Here is a 14,745-nt window from a genome sequence, read left to right as displayed (position 1 = left end):
TTCATACTGTACGCTTAGTAATTACTTGATCAGGATACTAATTGAGGGGAGCAATTTTACAATAAATACTCTCAAAGGTGGGATGAGCATTCCTGATAATTACATGTTATAGTAACTATTAAGTGATTTTTCAATTTTTCTTTTTATTTTTTTGCACTCTTTTTTTTGTAGATAAGAGAATTTGATCCATGGAGACCACGAGAAAAAGAAATAGTAATACTGTAGTAGTTCCAAGATGAAATATCTAAAAAATAATATTCATCTAGTTTAGATTTTACATAAGAGAAATAAACTAACTTCCTACGTACCCTTTTGTATGTAACATAAAAAAAAACAACAATGAAGTAAATTAAGTACCTAACTAAAACTATAGTCATCTCTTTAAAAATATTCATCTAACAAATAGCTACCCAGAGGAACAAAGTTTTTTTGGCTGTCACATTCAGGAGAAGACTCAACTGTTTTTCTTCTCATTTCTACGACTTTCTTGTGAGAGTTTGAGTGCAAAGATGGAATGAATGTGGGACTAGCAGCAGGCCGATACTCTGGGAGTAGGCGTCCAGAACGATAACGAACTCCACAGGCATTGCATAGAGTCTTTGGACCCAATGGTCCTTCCCTCCATTGTGGTGTCTTTGTTACTTCACAATGTGTGCACCTTTTAAATAAAGGCGACGCCATGGCACCTGATAATTTTCTCTTATTTACCTTTCCAATTTTGGAATCAGAATTCTTCTTGGCTGCAGAAGTTGTCCAAGGCATGGGAGCCATCTTAAGCCATGGATTCAAAGTAGATGATCGTGCACGCTTGGAGCGACGGCCTTTAGATCCAAAGTTGAAGGATGTTGCACTCCTTCCACCAGAACAAGAGCGGGTGTTCTCCAGGACAGAAATTGGACTTCCTGTCTGGAATATAACATTCCCTTGGGCCTCCGGAAATACGTTCTGATAGGATAACATCGATTAGAATGAAGTTTGAGAGTTCAATTTTCCAACTTTGTCACTGTATAATTTTTTGAACACATTGTGTTGATTTGCAAATCACATAAGCATTCTACAAAAAGGAGAACAAATTTGACATCAAACAACTAAGTGTTATCAAAGACAATAAGTGCAAAGGCTTCTGCTCTAAGATTCATTGGGGATTCAAGCACAAAGAAGTGTGGCATATATGAGAAAAAAATATAAATATATATGTATGTGTCATTCAAAACAAATCATTATAAGCATGAATAACAAAAGTATCGTCTCTTTATGATTATACTCATTAGCATTAAAAAGTATGTCTTAAAAACTTGATAACAATACTGAAGCATACATTAAGCGAAGCTAAGAGCTCAATAGCTTTGAGAGATATTGTTCATCGAGTCACTCAAACACAAGCAAAAAGAGAATAAAGGAAGAGAGAACTAATAACTAATAGATGTATATCAATACAATCTTACAATATTGTCATTCAACAAGATATATATATATATATATATATATAATGTTTTATTCTATCTATTGAAGTATGAAGGCCTATTATCACATCCATATATATATATATATAATGTTTTATTCTATCTACATATTAGAGTACACGTGGCTCCGCCATTACATGTCATCTCTATCCACCACCCCATAACTTATTAATCTCTATCCACCACCCCACATAACTTATTATGTTCTATTACTATAAAGTAGTTTTTTTTGAAAAAAAAGAAGAAATATTATTACATTTTGTTACTATAAAGTAGTTTTTTTCTGAAAAAGAAAGATAAGCCATTGCAGAGTTAAAACCCCTAGAAGCATGGGTCATACAACAATAGTTCAGCATATACATCCAAATAATTAGCTAGTCCGTTTGCTTCTAAATTTTGGATAGAAAAATCTAAACCATTCATTATGTAGCCCTTAATTTTTTTTAATAAGATTACACCTCATACACCATTCTATCGAGAAACAAATAGACACTAGCATCTTAATATTCACCTAAGTTCATCTATTTCCAAACTTTTCATACAGAAATGCTTATGTTTGATTAGCTTTTAACTTTAAATTTTCAAGCAAAAATTTCATTACCTTCAAATGTATGTTTATAGGTTACACAAACCCACCAATATTTAGATATTAATGTTTAGATAATTATAGTTTTAAGTTTATTTTTTTCGAGTGTGTCAATTATTACACAAACGATCAACAAAATTATTCTAAAAGTATTTAAAACAGAATAAAAATATTAAACCTGATTGAGTATCTTATACTTTATAAGATATTCAAATAATTTGTTTAGATTTAATTATTTGATAATGTTATTAGTTTAAAATTGAAATGGAGCATTGACAACTGGTTATTGTATTTCCAATTCTCAACTACATACGACTCCGCTTCAACCTTAATTAACTATCCGTCCCGCCCAACTTTTTTTTTGAAAAAGAAAGATAAGCCAAGCCACTTTTTTGAAAAAGAAAGATAAGCCAGCCCTTAACTACATAGGGCTTCGCCTCAACCTTAATTAACTATACCTACCCGCCAACCTTCTTTTATCCTTAAGAAAGATTCTATTACTTTATTTTTTTTGAAAAAGAAAGGTCCATACATTATGTTACGAATTAAGAAGCAATAAGATACACCTCATACCCCATCGAAAAACAAATAGAAACTAACATCTTAATATTCAGCAAGTTCATCTACTTCCAAACTTTCATTACCTCCAAATGTATGTTTATATAGACAAATGTATGTTACACAAACCCACAAATGTTTAGATATTAATGTTTAGATAACTAATAGTTCTAAGTTTTTTTTTCGAGTGTGTTAATTATTACACAAACTATCAAAATTATTCTAGAAGTATTTAAAAATAGAATTTAAACAATCAAAATCATTCTAAAATATTTTAAAATAGAATTAAAATATCAAAACTGATTGAATATATTATGCTTTAAAAGGATATTCAAACAATTTCTTTAAATTAAATTAGGGAAAAAGGTCTGATATACCCTTCAACTTTGTCATTTGGAGCTGATATACCCCTCGTTATAAAAGTGGCTCATATATAACCTTACCGTTATACAAACGGCTCACATATACCCCTGTCGTTACAAAATGGCTCACATATACCCTTCATTTAACGGAAGTTAAAAAATTAGTTTTAAATTTATATTTATTACTTCTAATTTTTTTTAAAAAATTATTTAGGGGTATATATGATTCTTCTATCAAAGTTCAAGGTATATTTTATTTTTTTCATACATAAATTATTTTTTGACTTCTTTTATTATAATTATTTGAATTTCTTATTCTTATTTTATTTTTTTCTTTCATTCCTTAGTTTAAAGAATAAAAAATTAAACTATTTTTTGTGTGTATTGTAATTTAATTTCGTATTCGAAGAAAAAATTTGGTCATCTACAATAAGTTTTACAAGAATATTAGTGAAATATAAATAAATTTGATTATCAAAATAATAATTATAAATTAGTCATTGAAACAAAAAAAAGTCAAAAAAAATATGTTTGACGATGATTAAATTTACTCATATGAGATTATATTTTTTAGAAAAAAATAATGAAAATTTAGATTAAGATTATTTTTTTTTTCATTTCCGTTAGAGGAAAAGGGTATATGTGAGCCATTTGTTTACAAGTAGGGGTATATATGAGCCACTTTCATAACAAGGGGTATATCAGCTCTAAATGACAAAGTTGAGGGTATATCAGATTCTTTTCCCATTAAATTATTTGATAATGTTATCAATTTGAAATTGAAATGGGAAGTAGACAACTGGTACTCCTATGCTTACCTATAGGTATCATTCGTAGATACCCATCCAATTCCTATATTTTAACTATCACAACCGTGCCATACTCCTATAAACTCATCTTTAACAGGCTTAACTATCACATCATTGTCAACTCTATTCTTAATTATGAGGCTTAACTATTACAATATAACCGCCCAACTCCTATTTTTTACTATCACAACCGTACCATACTCCTATCAATTCATATACTTAACAGGCTTGACTACCCTCAACTACCTATGGCTCGGTCTCATCCTTAAGTAACTATCCATCCCGTCCAACTTCTATCCTTAAATTAGGTTCTATTACTTTTTTTTGAAGCCAACTAAGCCAAGCCCTTGGCCCCGCCTTAATTGGTAGTTCCTCAAAACAACATCTATTGGTAGTTCCTAATTTCCTATTCGCAATATCCAAAGGAGGCTTAAAAATATTATTTTTTTTTGAAAAAATAAAGATAAATCAAGCCAAGTTAAAACTCACATCAACATTGGTCAACTCCAAAGGAGGTAAACTCATAAGAGTTTCCGAAGGAATTGGCCCCAATAATTCACCGTATACCGTCGCATCCCAATCTTCATCCAATCGGTCTGCTTCCAAATTTTCGATAGAAAAATCCAAACCATTCAGTATGCTCTCAAAGTCTTCATTCTCAATATGTCCCATTGAAATTCCATCCATATAATTTTGTTCAACCATATCAATTTTCTGAGTTATATATACAATACAATAAACAGTAATTAGAACTATATATATATACTATTAAAAAAAAGTATGTCAACGATTAAAAAAAATATGTGAAACCATTTTGCAAACAAGAATTTGTCGCTATACTTTGTACACATGCACAATCCATGTCTCTAATATCTTACCTGTAATAATGTGAAACCTAAATTGCTATGTTCAAATCAAAGAAAAAGGAAAAAGTAGTGCTATATACATGTATATATATAGCGTAGGCTTATTATGTAACGTATTCAAATATTATACGAAGCATACGCGTATGCAATACCTAGTGCCAATACTACTTAATCCTACCAAAAATAGGAGTCTATTCAGATTCTAAGTATCTTCTCATTTATCGTCAAAACTTTTTACTAAAATACATAAAACTCATTATATTATATTGTTATTAAAAGTAATAAATAAGTTTCTGATTTGGTTGCCAAATAAACGACACCACGATCCAAACCTTATTTTAGCCATGATGAGTACTAAGATAGAAAATTTTCCAATTTTATAAAACCTGATTATATAGCATGTTTGGCCATAACAGTTTTTAAAATTTCAAAATTTGAAAAACATACACAAATTTTCACTTCTAATGACTAAATTCAAATTCTCATCCGAAAGTACCAATAGAGGCGATTCTATACCCGAGAAATTCAAACTAAGACCTCTAGTTAAGGCTAAAGTTACCGTGCACAATGTCCATTTTCAAATATCATTGAAGACACAATCTAATTTCACAATTTTCACCGTAAAAACGGGAGCGCCCTCTGGCAAAAACTCCCCACATTCCTACCAATTTCGCCCAATTTTGTTAATTGAAAATAATAATGCAAGTGAAGAAAATAAGCAAAAGAATAAAATTAGAAAGAGTAAACAGACCGTTGGAAGGTGAATTGGGTAAAGATGGAGCTTTTTGCATGTCCAAAAATGTCCGCCTTGAGGATTGCACTGCACTGCACTTTCTGGAGGTTTTGCAGAGGAAATGTGTGTTGGGGATTTGTGCATTTTTAGTGAAATAATAAATGAAACTTTGGTAGTCGGCGGAGCATGTGATTGTTTTGGAGGGACACACTATTTATTTCATCCTTCATGCTTTTCTTCAGGCCTTGAGGGCCCTACAACCTCCTCCTCAATCTCACCCAAGTCTATTTATCGTGTTTAAATAAAAATATACATTCACCCCAATCAGTTTTTATGACACCATACCATGCCACTTGGCATAAAAATAAATAAATAAAAATTTGATCTGAAAAAAGTTCTCCGTCATTATTTATGTAGCCATAGTTTTTTTAATTAAGAATAATATAAAAATATAAAAGTTTAAATTGTTTTCGATAGTTAAAAAAGTACTACCTCCGGCTTCAAGTTTTTTTTGGATGTATATTAATAAATCATAAATAAGGAGGTAATTTTATTTATTTATTTTTTAAATATTTTTTTTTTTTGAAAATTTTACAATCAAATGTGAAGATTCTAAAAAAAGAATGAATTGGTAGAGTAATATAGGATAATTATTTGTAGTAAAATAATCAATTAGTAATACGAGAAATAGGGAATAATACATTTTTTAAGACGGACTATTACTACTGCATAATTGAATTACAAGAGTATCTTATTATTTTCTTTTACTCAATTTTTTTGGTTGCATGTACATTCCTAAACAATATGAGTTTACTATTACACTCAGAACTTAAAATTTTGTATTATTTAAATTCTCTGAAATATTTTGATTCGATTTTTGTTGTTATTTTAATGTAGTTTTCTGTGGCTCTGTTTTGGTGTCAATTCTCTGTACTTTTGATGCAATGACATGAACAAGAACAATAACTTGCTAGTTTTATATGCTAAACAGTATGATTTCAGAACATCAAATTACTATTAGATGTAGAATTGAAAAAAAAAGAACATATTCTCACAATGGAGTTTACTGATAGTTATAAGAAACAGAAATATTGTGCAAACTATACAGCTGAGACCAATGTGCAAGAAGACTGCTGGCATGACAATTGATCGAGTCAAAGAATAGTCACTTTGTAAAGCTTTTGCACTTTCTAGGCATCATCCATTTTGCCTGTAGCAAGCTTATATAAAATGTAAGAAACAAAAAACAAATTGAGATATACAAGATCACGGTTTCACTTGAACTGCTTTAGAGATGTCAAGATGGTTAAGACGACATGTTGCAAGAAGATATTCAGGAAGCTCCTCCGGGGTGTTGGCCTGTGAAGAAAGACATTCAATTGGTTAATACGCGTTCCAGGAAGACACTCTATATGCTTTGTCATACTCATTGAAATTTGATGCAATTGTCAATATTAGCGCCTTACACAATCCAAGCCATATATGCTTTAAATGGAGAAGGGGACATGAACGTTTACCTGGACAAGAAACGCCATTTCAATGACAAGATTGTTTAGATATCCAACAACAAGGCTTACAACTCCCCTTGCCACAGTAGAAGAACCAACATTGATATCAAGCTGAAAGATCACAAAACTTTTTTAGGTCCAGTATGAGCTCCGGCATAAGAAAATGTTTCATTATGGAGGGTTGATTGTCAATGCAAGCAGTATTAAGTTCACTTATTATTCTAAAGATGGTTAAATTTTGACCTATAGCTTTGTAGAACTATCATGTTAACATATAAAGGTAATACTCAAATTGTCACATGAATCTACAACCAATTAAAAGCCTGGTAATATTCTACCGAACAATTACAAGGAAGATGAAAAGATGCAGAGATCTGAAAAAAATGATTCTTTTCGAGCCTCTCCTTTTTTACTTACTGGCTCAATCTTAGCCAATTGAGAAGAAACTTTTATGAGTTCCAGAGGACAGCTCTCAGGGGCAAGAATTTAACTGTATTCTACTTTTGCCTAGAAAAGATATAGAGCTTCTGCAGTAGTGGAAGTAGTTCATTTCCAAAGATATTGAAAATGGCATCAACTGCATCAACTGTTAGTAGCTAACATGCAAACAAAATTAAAGCATCATTTCCTGTGGAAAAATTCTCTTGAAATTACCTCCAAGTAGTTCTTTCCCCGAAAATAATTAATTTCAAGTGCTGGACCTACAAGGCATGCTTTCTTTCCAACACTCTGCTTGACTATCCATGGTCCCTGACAAGTAAATAGAAGTAAATATTTTCACTAACAATCCACAATCCCTGATGTTTTTAGAAGGATAAAATTATTAAGTACTATGTGCAATGCTGATTAAAGCACATTGTTTCCAACCTAAAAAAGCAAACAAGAAAGCTCAGAAGCATTACAACAAAAGAAAGGGACTCTCAGATGACATGAATTTTGAGAAAATAATTTATGTATGCATTATTCATCTGATCATCTCTTTCAATTTCTCCATGATCATCAATAGACTTTCTTGGGTCGTTGCAAAATTTGACCACTGAGAAGTAAAAAGTATCATCGTTTTGGAATAGATAGAGTAAACTGGGGTAGGGTTGGGGGTTTGCTTAAAGATTTTAAGTTATATTTACCAAAAAAGGGTTCAGTTTTCCTTTTAAGATTGTGAGATCAACTTGTTTCTGTGCAGTATTTATCTGCAAGCTCAAAGGTTATTAAAGGACAAAAGTGCTACCACCAACCATTCCCAAAAACATGGATCCAGTGCAAATGCCACAAAGACTGCTGCCATGCCATAGCTCTTCGCTAACTCATTAAAGAACTTAAATAAAAATAAATATTATTAAACCTTGTAAAAAAAGTGATTTTGTTCAATCTCAAAGATCAGAATATAAACCTTGGATATGTATGGTATGAGCTTGAACCTCGAATTTCTAAAAGCATCATCCCCTTTGACAAAACTCTCCAACAAGGGCGCGTTTTCTATAGGAGTGTCCATCATATAGTAGAGAGCAAGAGTGTATGTTGTTGAACCTGGTACCTGAATGTAAGGCACGTTCAACTACATGAACTTTCTGGAAATCCAAAGGAAAGCAGAAAAGGTATATATGAAGGAAGCAAGAATATACCTGTATATTCACAATGAAGAAAAATTCTGGACCACCCTTAGCTGCATATTTCTGCAGATAAAAGTTGGTAAACAGCAGGTTTATAAAACGACATGTGTATGTTATGTTCATTGTCTTCACATAGAATAAGAGAAGCAACCTGAACAATGCTCCCAGGGCGACCACCAAGATCATCTTCTCGCTTGTCAGACTTCAGCCAATCTGCAGCAACCATTTGCATCAACGTGCCTTTAGCCTTAATCTGTAACAGAGCCACACAACCAGTAAATGACATAAAATTAGGACAACACACAACTTTGAAATACAATTTCGGACTAAAATTTTTTTGACATGAGTTGGGCAAGAACCCAGAGTGTCTCATGCAAACTACCATAGCAGACAACTAGCCAAGAAGCCTGCAGATTTTTGAAGTAAAGTTTCATGCCAGCAGTGGCAGACCCAGGCCAACAAGGCTTGAGTACACAACATTAAGGAACTTTTGAAACCCCTTAACCTCTAGATAAAACCTTGACATACAGGTGTCAATCCTTTTATAAATATTTATTAAACCAAATTTGACCTCTATATACAATGTAACTATGTGTTGCTTGACACCCCTCGACCAAGGATGGGTCCGCCCCTGCATGGCGGTATTGCCATTTTAGACTTATTTTATTGACAGGAATCACAAACAATGGAATTTTGTTTAATGCAACTTAACTAACACTCGATTGTGGTACAGCAAGATGTGGCTTTTGCCAAGTGATATCAGTAGGTAAGGTTCAAAAAATAATCAGACAGCAGGAAAATCAAACCACAGGTATCAGTTTAACAAAGGGAAGCATTTCCAGTTTCCAAGGTCAAATAAATCAGAGATGGACAACACAAAAATTTGAATTAGAACATGCTTATGGAAAAAATAAGACAGCTATGAAATCCCACCTTCTTACGATCTTCTAGATAAGTCTCTCCCCGAATAAGAAAAGTTGACGGATCTGTTTGGGCCCAACTGCAAGGCAAATTAAGAGTTGGATCTTTTGGAAGAGTGGACCCATAGTGGCACAACAATGCATCTTCCTTTGCCTTTTCATGCAGATCTACATAACCTCGCTTGTGAACTGAAGTGGGAAAGGAATATCAATCCTCAGAACTTCAACATTTCCATTAATTGAGTTTTCTGAAAGAGCATACAGATCAAACTCACCAGCAAGATCATGCAACTTCTTCACAAAACCAGCAGCGGATGATAATTTGGCATGCCGTGTGTCCTAAAACAAGAAAAAAAAACATAAAGATCATTCTAAAGGAAATCCCAGAGGAACTGATCTGCATTCTGCAACAAGATGATGGGTAGGCAAGAGGAGATAAGGTCCAAAATGGACTACTACATTAGGGTTTAATGAGGGGAACCGGGAACTACTAGAGAGAAATGAAGCTTTTCTTTGGGGGTGCGGGTGTGAAAATGAACTTTAATGTATTAACATTGTCGACGTCCTAAGACATGGAAGTCATAAGAGACTGCATATTTATTGGATTCAAGTATATATGCCTTAAAAACCTGATAAATATATAAACTAACCACAAAAAAACATAAGGTGCCATTCAAGTAGAAGATAGTTGAAAGAAAGTTTCATCTTTCATTAGTAGTAGCAATATATAGACATGCTTATATCATGAAAGTCATGCCTCATGTAGCCTCCAGCATTTCTGAAGAGCTACTAGCTCATAGAATAGCTCCCAAAGATTATGGTTTAAGCAGGTATTACCTGAGAGTACATCTCTGGGCCAAAATCAGAAGGCCAGCCGTCTTCCGATTGGTCATAATCAAGTGGTTCAGAGACATCAAAAAACTCATCTGATGCATCATTTAACCCCATCAAGCTTGCATGTTCAGAAGGTGATTTAGCGACCTCTTCTTCCATATCTGCCATATTCTTCCCATTTTCCACTCTGGTTTGTATTTCAACCTTAACTTCTTCAATTTGGTGCAGTCTTTTGTCTCTCACATGCTCCTCCAAAAAATGCGAGGACGAGCAATCTCCTAATTTTGCTATAAAAAGCTCCCTCAAAGCTGTAAATGCAATAGTACATCACAGGTTGAGCCCCCATGACCAATCATAATGTGCAAACATGAATAGAAGTAAAAATATTAAACTAGATCTCGCAGTTAAAACACACCAGCGAGTCTCCCTAGCATGTGGATTGTTATATATCTGGCTGAAGATGTTTGTAAGTTAGACTTCCAGAATCTCCAATCAATAGCAAGCATATGCTTGACTACTGACTGCTTCTTTTGATTCACAGGTGATATTACATAGCCTCCACCTGCAATGATTAGCAAAGTATATCTATAATGTGCAGTACAAAGGGTAGTCTTGTGCAGTAGAAACATATTACTAATGCTATGTAACAATAAAATTATCAAACCATGCATCATTAAGAAAAATTAGGGATCCATGCACTATGAGATAGCTCTTCCTTGTAAAAATTACACATCCATAACAGCTAGAGTGTGACTAATGAACTTTATACTCGCTCTACGTTGTAGGCATACATTACTTTTAAGGCAGGCGCGAACATAGCCTTTCTGACTTGGACACTTCTGATGAAACACCGAATGGTATAGAATAACTACAAGAGTAAACAGATAGGTAATGCTCAGACCGAGCAGTTTAAAAAGCAGCCAAAACCAATAAACAAACATTGGTACCATATGTTCCATCATCCTCCCTTCTCCAATAGCGCTGCAAAAGAAGATCTCTTTTTCTCATACTCCTGCAACAACTTATGTCAAATATAAACCCCAACAAAGTACAAACAGTTTGGAAAGTGAATATCATGCATGTGCCTAACCAAGGTAGCCAATCTCGACGTAGAAGCTTATGAACAATATCTGTGTGACCATCAAGGTGTTCAATGACACTACCCTTGTAATGACAGAAATCCCATCTGCAGAATAAAAAGCATAACACTATAAAGATACGATGAGTATATAACAGAGATCCTATCTGCAGAGTAAAATACAAAATACTTTAAGGATACAATCATTTCTTATTTTCAGTCTCCCGCACAGGAAGGCAATGAAAGCTGCACTTAGATCAATTTAAAAATATGCCATCTAGTTGACATCTAAGCAGCTATATTCTTTTGTGCTAGACATATTCTTTCAAGAACTAAGGAGCAAAGAAATGCAGACATATTCTTTAAAGAACTAAGGAACAAAGAAATGCAGGCAGCCCTTTGTACTTATCCAAGTCTTAGTTATACTTTTAATACAAAGAGATACTAAATTTAGTAGCAATGAAGTATCCGCAGTTGAAGCTTGTATGAAGATTTATTGTTGAAGACTTTGCAACTCACTCCGATCTTGAAGGACCAAGTGACATGAGTGTTTGAAAAATGGCCTCTGAAGTTCCATCAACAACACCAACAGCCATTATTGCAGGGTGATCGTTCCACTGCACAGCATGGTACAAGTTCAGTAACATGAGCTTGTAGATTTACTGCCTTAGGGGTTGATAATATTAGGTTACCTTCCCATGAGATTTCCTATCCTTAGCTTCCTTAAATAGCCGAAGACCTGCATACCCAAGTTATTTAAGGACAATTGGCAAAAAAGAACAACAAAAGGAGAGGAAGCGACCATTTAGCAATGAAAAACAGAGAAATGATCTTAGAAATGTTTGTAAGATAAAGCCAACCATTTCCCCTTCCCCGCAAAAGAACTAAATAAGGAATTGAAAGAACTTCTGAAAAAATGACGCAGAAAAATTGTAAGAGAAATTCTTAATGGACCCTCAAGGACGAAACAATTATCATAAGAGCAAAAATCCTACATGCAATTTCAGCTTCTCAAACATAAATATCATTAGAACCTACCATTCTGACAGCCAAATATTGTCCAGGATGAGGGTGCAACAACATCAGATGTTGTAGCATCTGCCACTGAGGATGAACAGTAAGTCCAATCAATGGAATTCAGATGATGTGATTTGTTGGAACAATTTAACCTGTGTGGCAAAAAGAAAACAAAAGAGAGGAGAAATTAGCAAGAGACAAGCAACAGATAACAGATGCTTGTACAAAGAAAACATATTTGCAAGATCCTTAGCAGAGTAACATATTAATATACCAAATCAAAATACCTCAAAGACTGCGAGTCACGCCTTGGACCATCAACTGTAGTTCTTTTATTCATGTCTGCCTACAATCATTCATTATCATCAGTTGCCAAAGAAAGGAGACGTTACCGGTTCATATTGATCACTATATACCTTTAAAGCTGCTTCCTGCAGGGCCTGGATCCATCTTGCTGCCTCCTCAGGACTGTTTGCTCCTAACTATTGATTGTAATTTTTCTTTAGACACTCATTAGTCTCAAAAATTAAAAGCTGAAACAGGGGAAAGGACGATTTCCACACCTTCAACTGATCATTATGATTTGAGGCATTGTATAGAGTGAATATGAACACAACCTGGGAGAATGCAGAAGTAACAAAACCAGAAAGTATCAGTAAAGAAGTCAATGCATTAAATGATAGAAACTCAGTCGGAAAAAAATAGTCTTTGTCATGTATTAGAACTGGGATAAGAATCATACCTTTCTTTGGATGCTCTCTCTCCCATTGTCTGTCACCCTAATGCAGGAATCAATAACAGCACTTCTAACAGGATCCTACAAAAAAGATTAAAAAAAATAAATCAACATGATATATTACGGGGAGTCATAATAATATGGCAAACGAATAATTCCAAGAAGGCACTAAGTATGGGATGAAGCATCTCTGGTGCTACTATGGTTATATGGAGAGGGAGAAAAATAAGAAAACTTTTGACAGCTTTGAAACCACCATCTTATACCGGCACTTTTTCCGACTATCAATGAAGTAATATGCAATTCAAGATATTTAGGAAGTATTTGAAAAAAAAAAAATGTCCCGACTATCCAAATAGTAACTAAGACAAACAAATCGAAACAGAAAATACTATATTAAAAAGAAATATACCCACTTTCCTGACTTAGAAAAATCATACCTCTTTCCTTTTTTGGCTATTTCTTAATTCCAAATTTCTACATGAAATGCTTTTTTTTGGCTATTTCTTAATTCCAAATTTCTACATGAAATGCTTAAGATCACAAAATTAAATGATATTTTTGTACATTCTACGTAGATTTAATTTAAGACTGCTAGATACTTAAATTTTATAAACTTTTTGCCAAGTTAAAACGAGACAAACAAATTGAAACGAACGAAACACAAATATTAGCATGGAGCTCGGGCCTCGAGGCTACATGCATCCACAATGTATATGTGTGTGCTAGTAACAATTCCAAGCACATTTACACAAACAATTGGGTGCAGCATTACTTGCCTCTTGATCAAATTTAAAAATAGCACAGCACACTGGCAAATCAAATTACAAGGTCGCAAAAACTACTTATCAATTAAACTTAAGCCACTTATATCAAATGCTAAACCTGTGAAGTTCACAAAACAACCATTTAAACACACAATTGAACTTAACCCAAATTGTTTATCAATTAGCATACAGAGAGCGAGTGAGAGAATGATAAACCTCAATGTTTGTAACTGGGTTTGATTTATAGCTCTTCAGAAGAAGATCGTTTAGAACAAAGTAGCGTTTCCTCGAATACTGAAGCCCAAACCGATTAGACCGAATGAGATACAACCACCCTTCCATTCTACAAGAATCGTTCTGGGAAACCCCCATTTCAAAATTTATTCAACACCCACAACTCAGAATTACTCCAGGATAACACTTACGCTTCAATTTACCCGACTTATATATCAAAATTCTTCAAAGTTCAAACAATACTAACACTCCCATATACAAAAAATTATTGTTTGTATCCCTAACTTCCTGTTCAGTGAAATAGTGAAGAAAAGTTAAATGGGAATCAGAGATTCAATGCAGTAGTATTTATGTCTTTGTATGATGATTGATTTGCCGGTGCCGGTATGGGCTCTCTCTTTCTCTGTATTTTCTCTCAAACTATATACTCGAAAAAAAAGGTAAAAAGGCAACTGAATTTGCGCGTAAGAGAGACAAAAGTTTCGAAGCGGAAATTATTTGAAAAGTTACACAACTGTTTTGCCCTTTTTCTCACTATAAGTTAAATAATCTATTTAATTTGAGATTATAATTGAAAAGATTAGCAGGATAAATATTATATATTACTCACTCTATTCCATATAAGGTAATGAATACTTATTAAGAAAAATATTTTAAAATATAA

The 14,745-nt window shown here is 33.5% G+C and overlaps 2 protein-coding genes across 4 annotated transcripts; both read right to left on the bottom strand.

Annotated features, from left to right (window-relative positions):
* Positions 1–225: 225 nt before the first annotated feature.
* Positions 226–5,636, bottom strand: LOC107022748 (putative GATA transcription factor 13). Its single transcript, XM_015223339.2, has 3 exons — positions 5,396–5,636; positions 4,268–4,492; positions 226–945 (listed from the first exon to the last, which is right to left on the bottom strand). The coding sequence occupies exons 1-3, from the start codon at positions 5,519–5,521 to the stop codon at positions 382–384; spliced, it is 915 nt and encodes a 304-aa protein (XP_015078825.1). The 5' UTR covers positions 5,522–5,636; the 3' UTR covers positions 226–381.
* Positions 5,637–6,406: 770 nt separating this feature from the next.
* LOC107021688 (protein ENHANCED DISEASE RESISTANCE 2-like) lies at positions 6,407–14,536 on the bottom strand. 3 transcript variants are annotated; one of them, XM_015222392.2, is made up of 21 exons: positions 14,064–14,536; positions 13,087–13,161; positions 12,908–12,961; positions 12,761–12,826; positions 12,632–12,690; positions 12,366–12,496; positions 12,020–12,066; positions 11,847–11,944; positions 11,340–11,435; positions 11,197–11,261; positions 11,046–11,117; positions 10,665–10,811; positions 10,253–10,557; positions 9,691–9,754; positions 9,429–9,604; positions 8,647–8,748; positions 8,508–8,558; positions 8,276–8,419; positions 7,540–7,635; positions 6,895–6,996; positions 6,407–6,736 (listed from the first exon to the last, which is right to left on the bottom strand). In XM_015222392.2, the coding sequence occupies exons 1-21, from the start codon at positions 14,217–14,219 to the stop codon at positions 6,644–6,646; spliced, it is 2,199 nt and encodes a 732-aa protein (XP_015077878.1). In that variant the 5' UTR covers positions 14,220–14,536; the 3' UTR covers positions 6,407–6,643. The 3 variants fall into 3 exon arrangements, with proteins under 3 accessions (XP_015077878.1, XP_027773621.1, XP_015077879.1); XM_027917820.1 differs by lacking the exon at positions 14,064–14,536 and adding an exon at positions 13,347–13,436; XM_015222393.2 differs by lacking the exon at positions 11,046–11,117.
* Positions 14,537–14,745: the final 209 nt, after the last annotated feature.

The sequence above is a fragment of the Solanum pennellii genome, chromosome 6, assembly GCF_001406875.1.
Source record: "Solanum pennellii chromosome 6, SPENNV200".
Taxonomy (NCBI): Eukaryota; Viridiplantae; Streptophyta; class Magnoliopsida; order Solanales; family Solanaceae; genus Solanum; species Solanum pennellii.
Note: the sequence above shows the minus strand (reverse complement) of the source record. Positions and strands in the feature narration are given on the sequence as shown.

Bases quoted from the DNA above. Each gene is read 5' to 3' on its own strand.
- LOC107022748 (XM_015223339.2), bottom strand. From the start codon at position 5,521: ATGCACAAATCCCCAACACACATTTCCTCTGCAAAACCTCCAGAAAGT. The intron at 4,493-5,395 runs GTCTGTTTACTC...TATATAACTCAG, and splicing joins ACCCAATTCACCTTCCAACG to AAAATTGATATGGTTGAACA. The intron at 946-4,267 runs GTGAGTTTTAAC...TTATCCTATCAG, and splicing joins TGGAGTTGACCAATGTTGAT to AACGTATTTCCGGAGGCCCA.
- LOC107021688 (XM_015222392.2), bottom strand. From the start codon at position 14,219: ATGGGGGTTTCCCAGAACGATTCTTGTAGAATGGAAGGGTGGTTGTAT. The intron at 12,497-12,631 runs GTATTTTGATTT...TTTGCCACACAG, and splicing joins CGTGACTCGCAGTCTTTGAG to GTTAAATTGTTCCAACAAAT. The intron at 10,558-10,664 runs GTGTGTTTTAAC...TTGCATTTACAG, and splicing joins CATGCTAGGGAGACTCGCTG to CTTTGAGGGAGCTTTTTATA.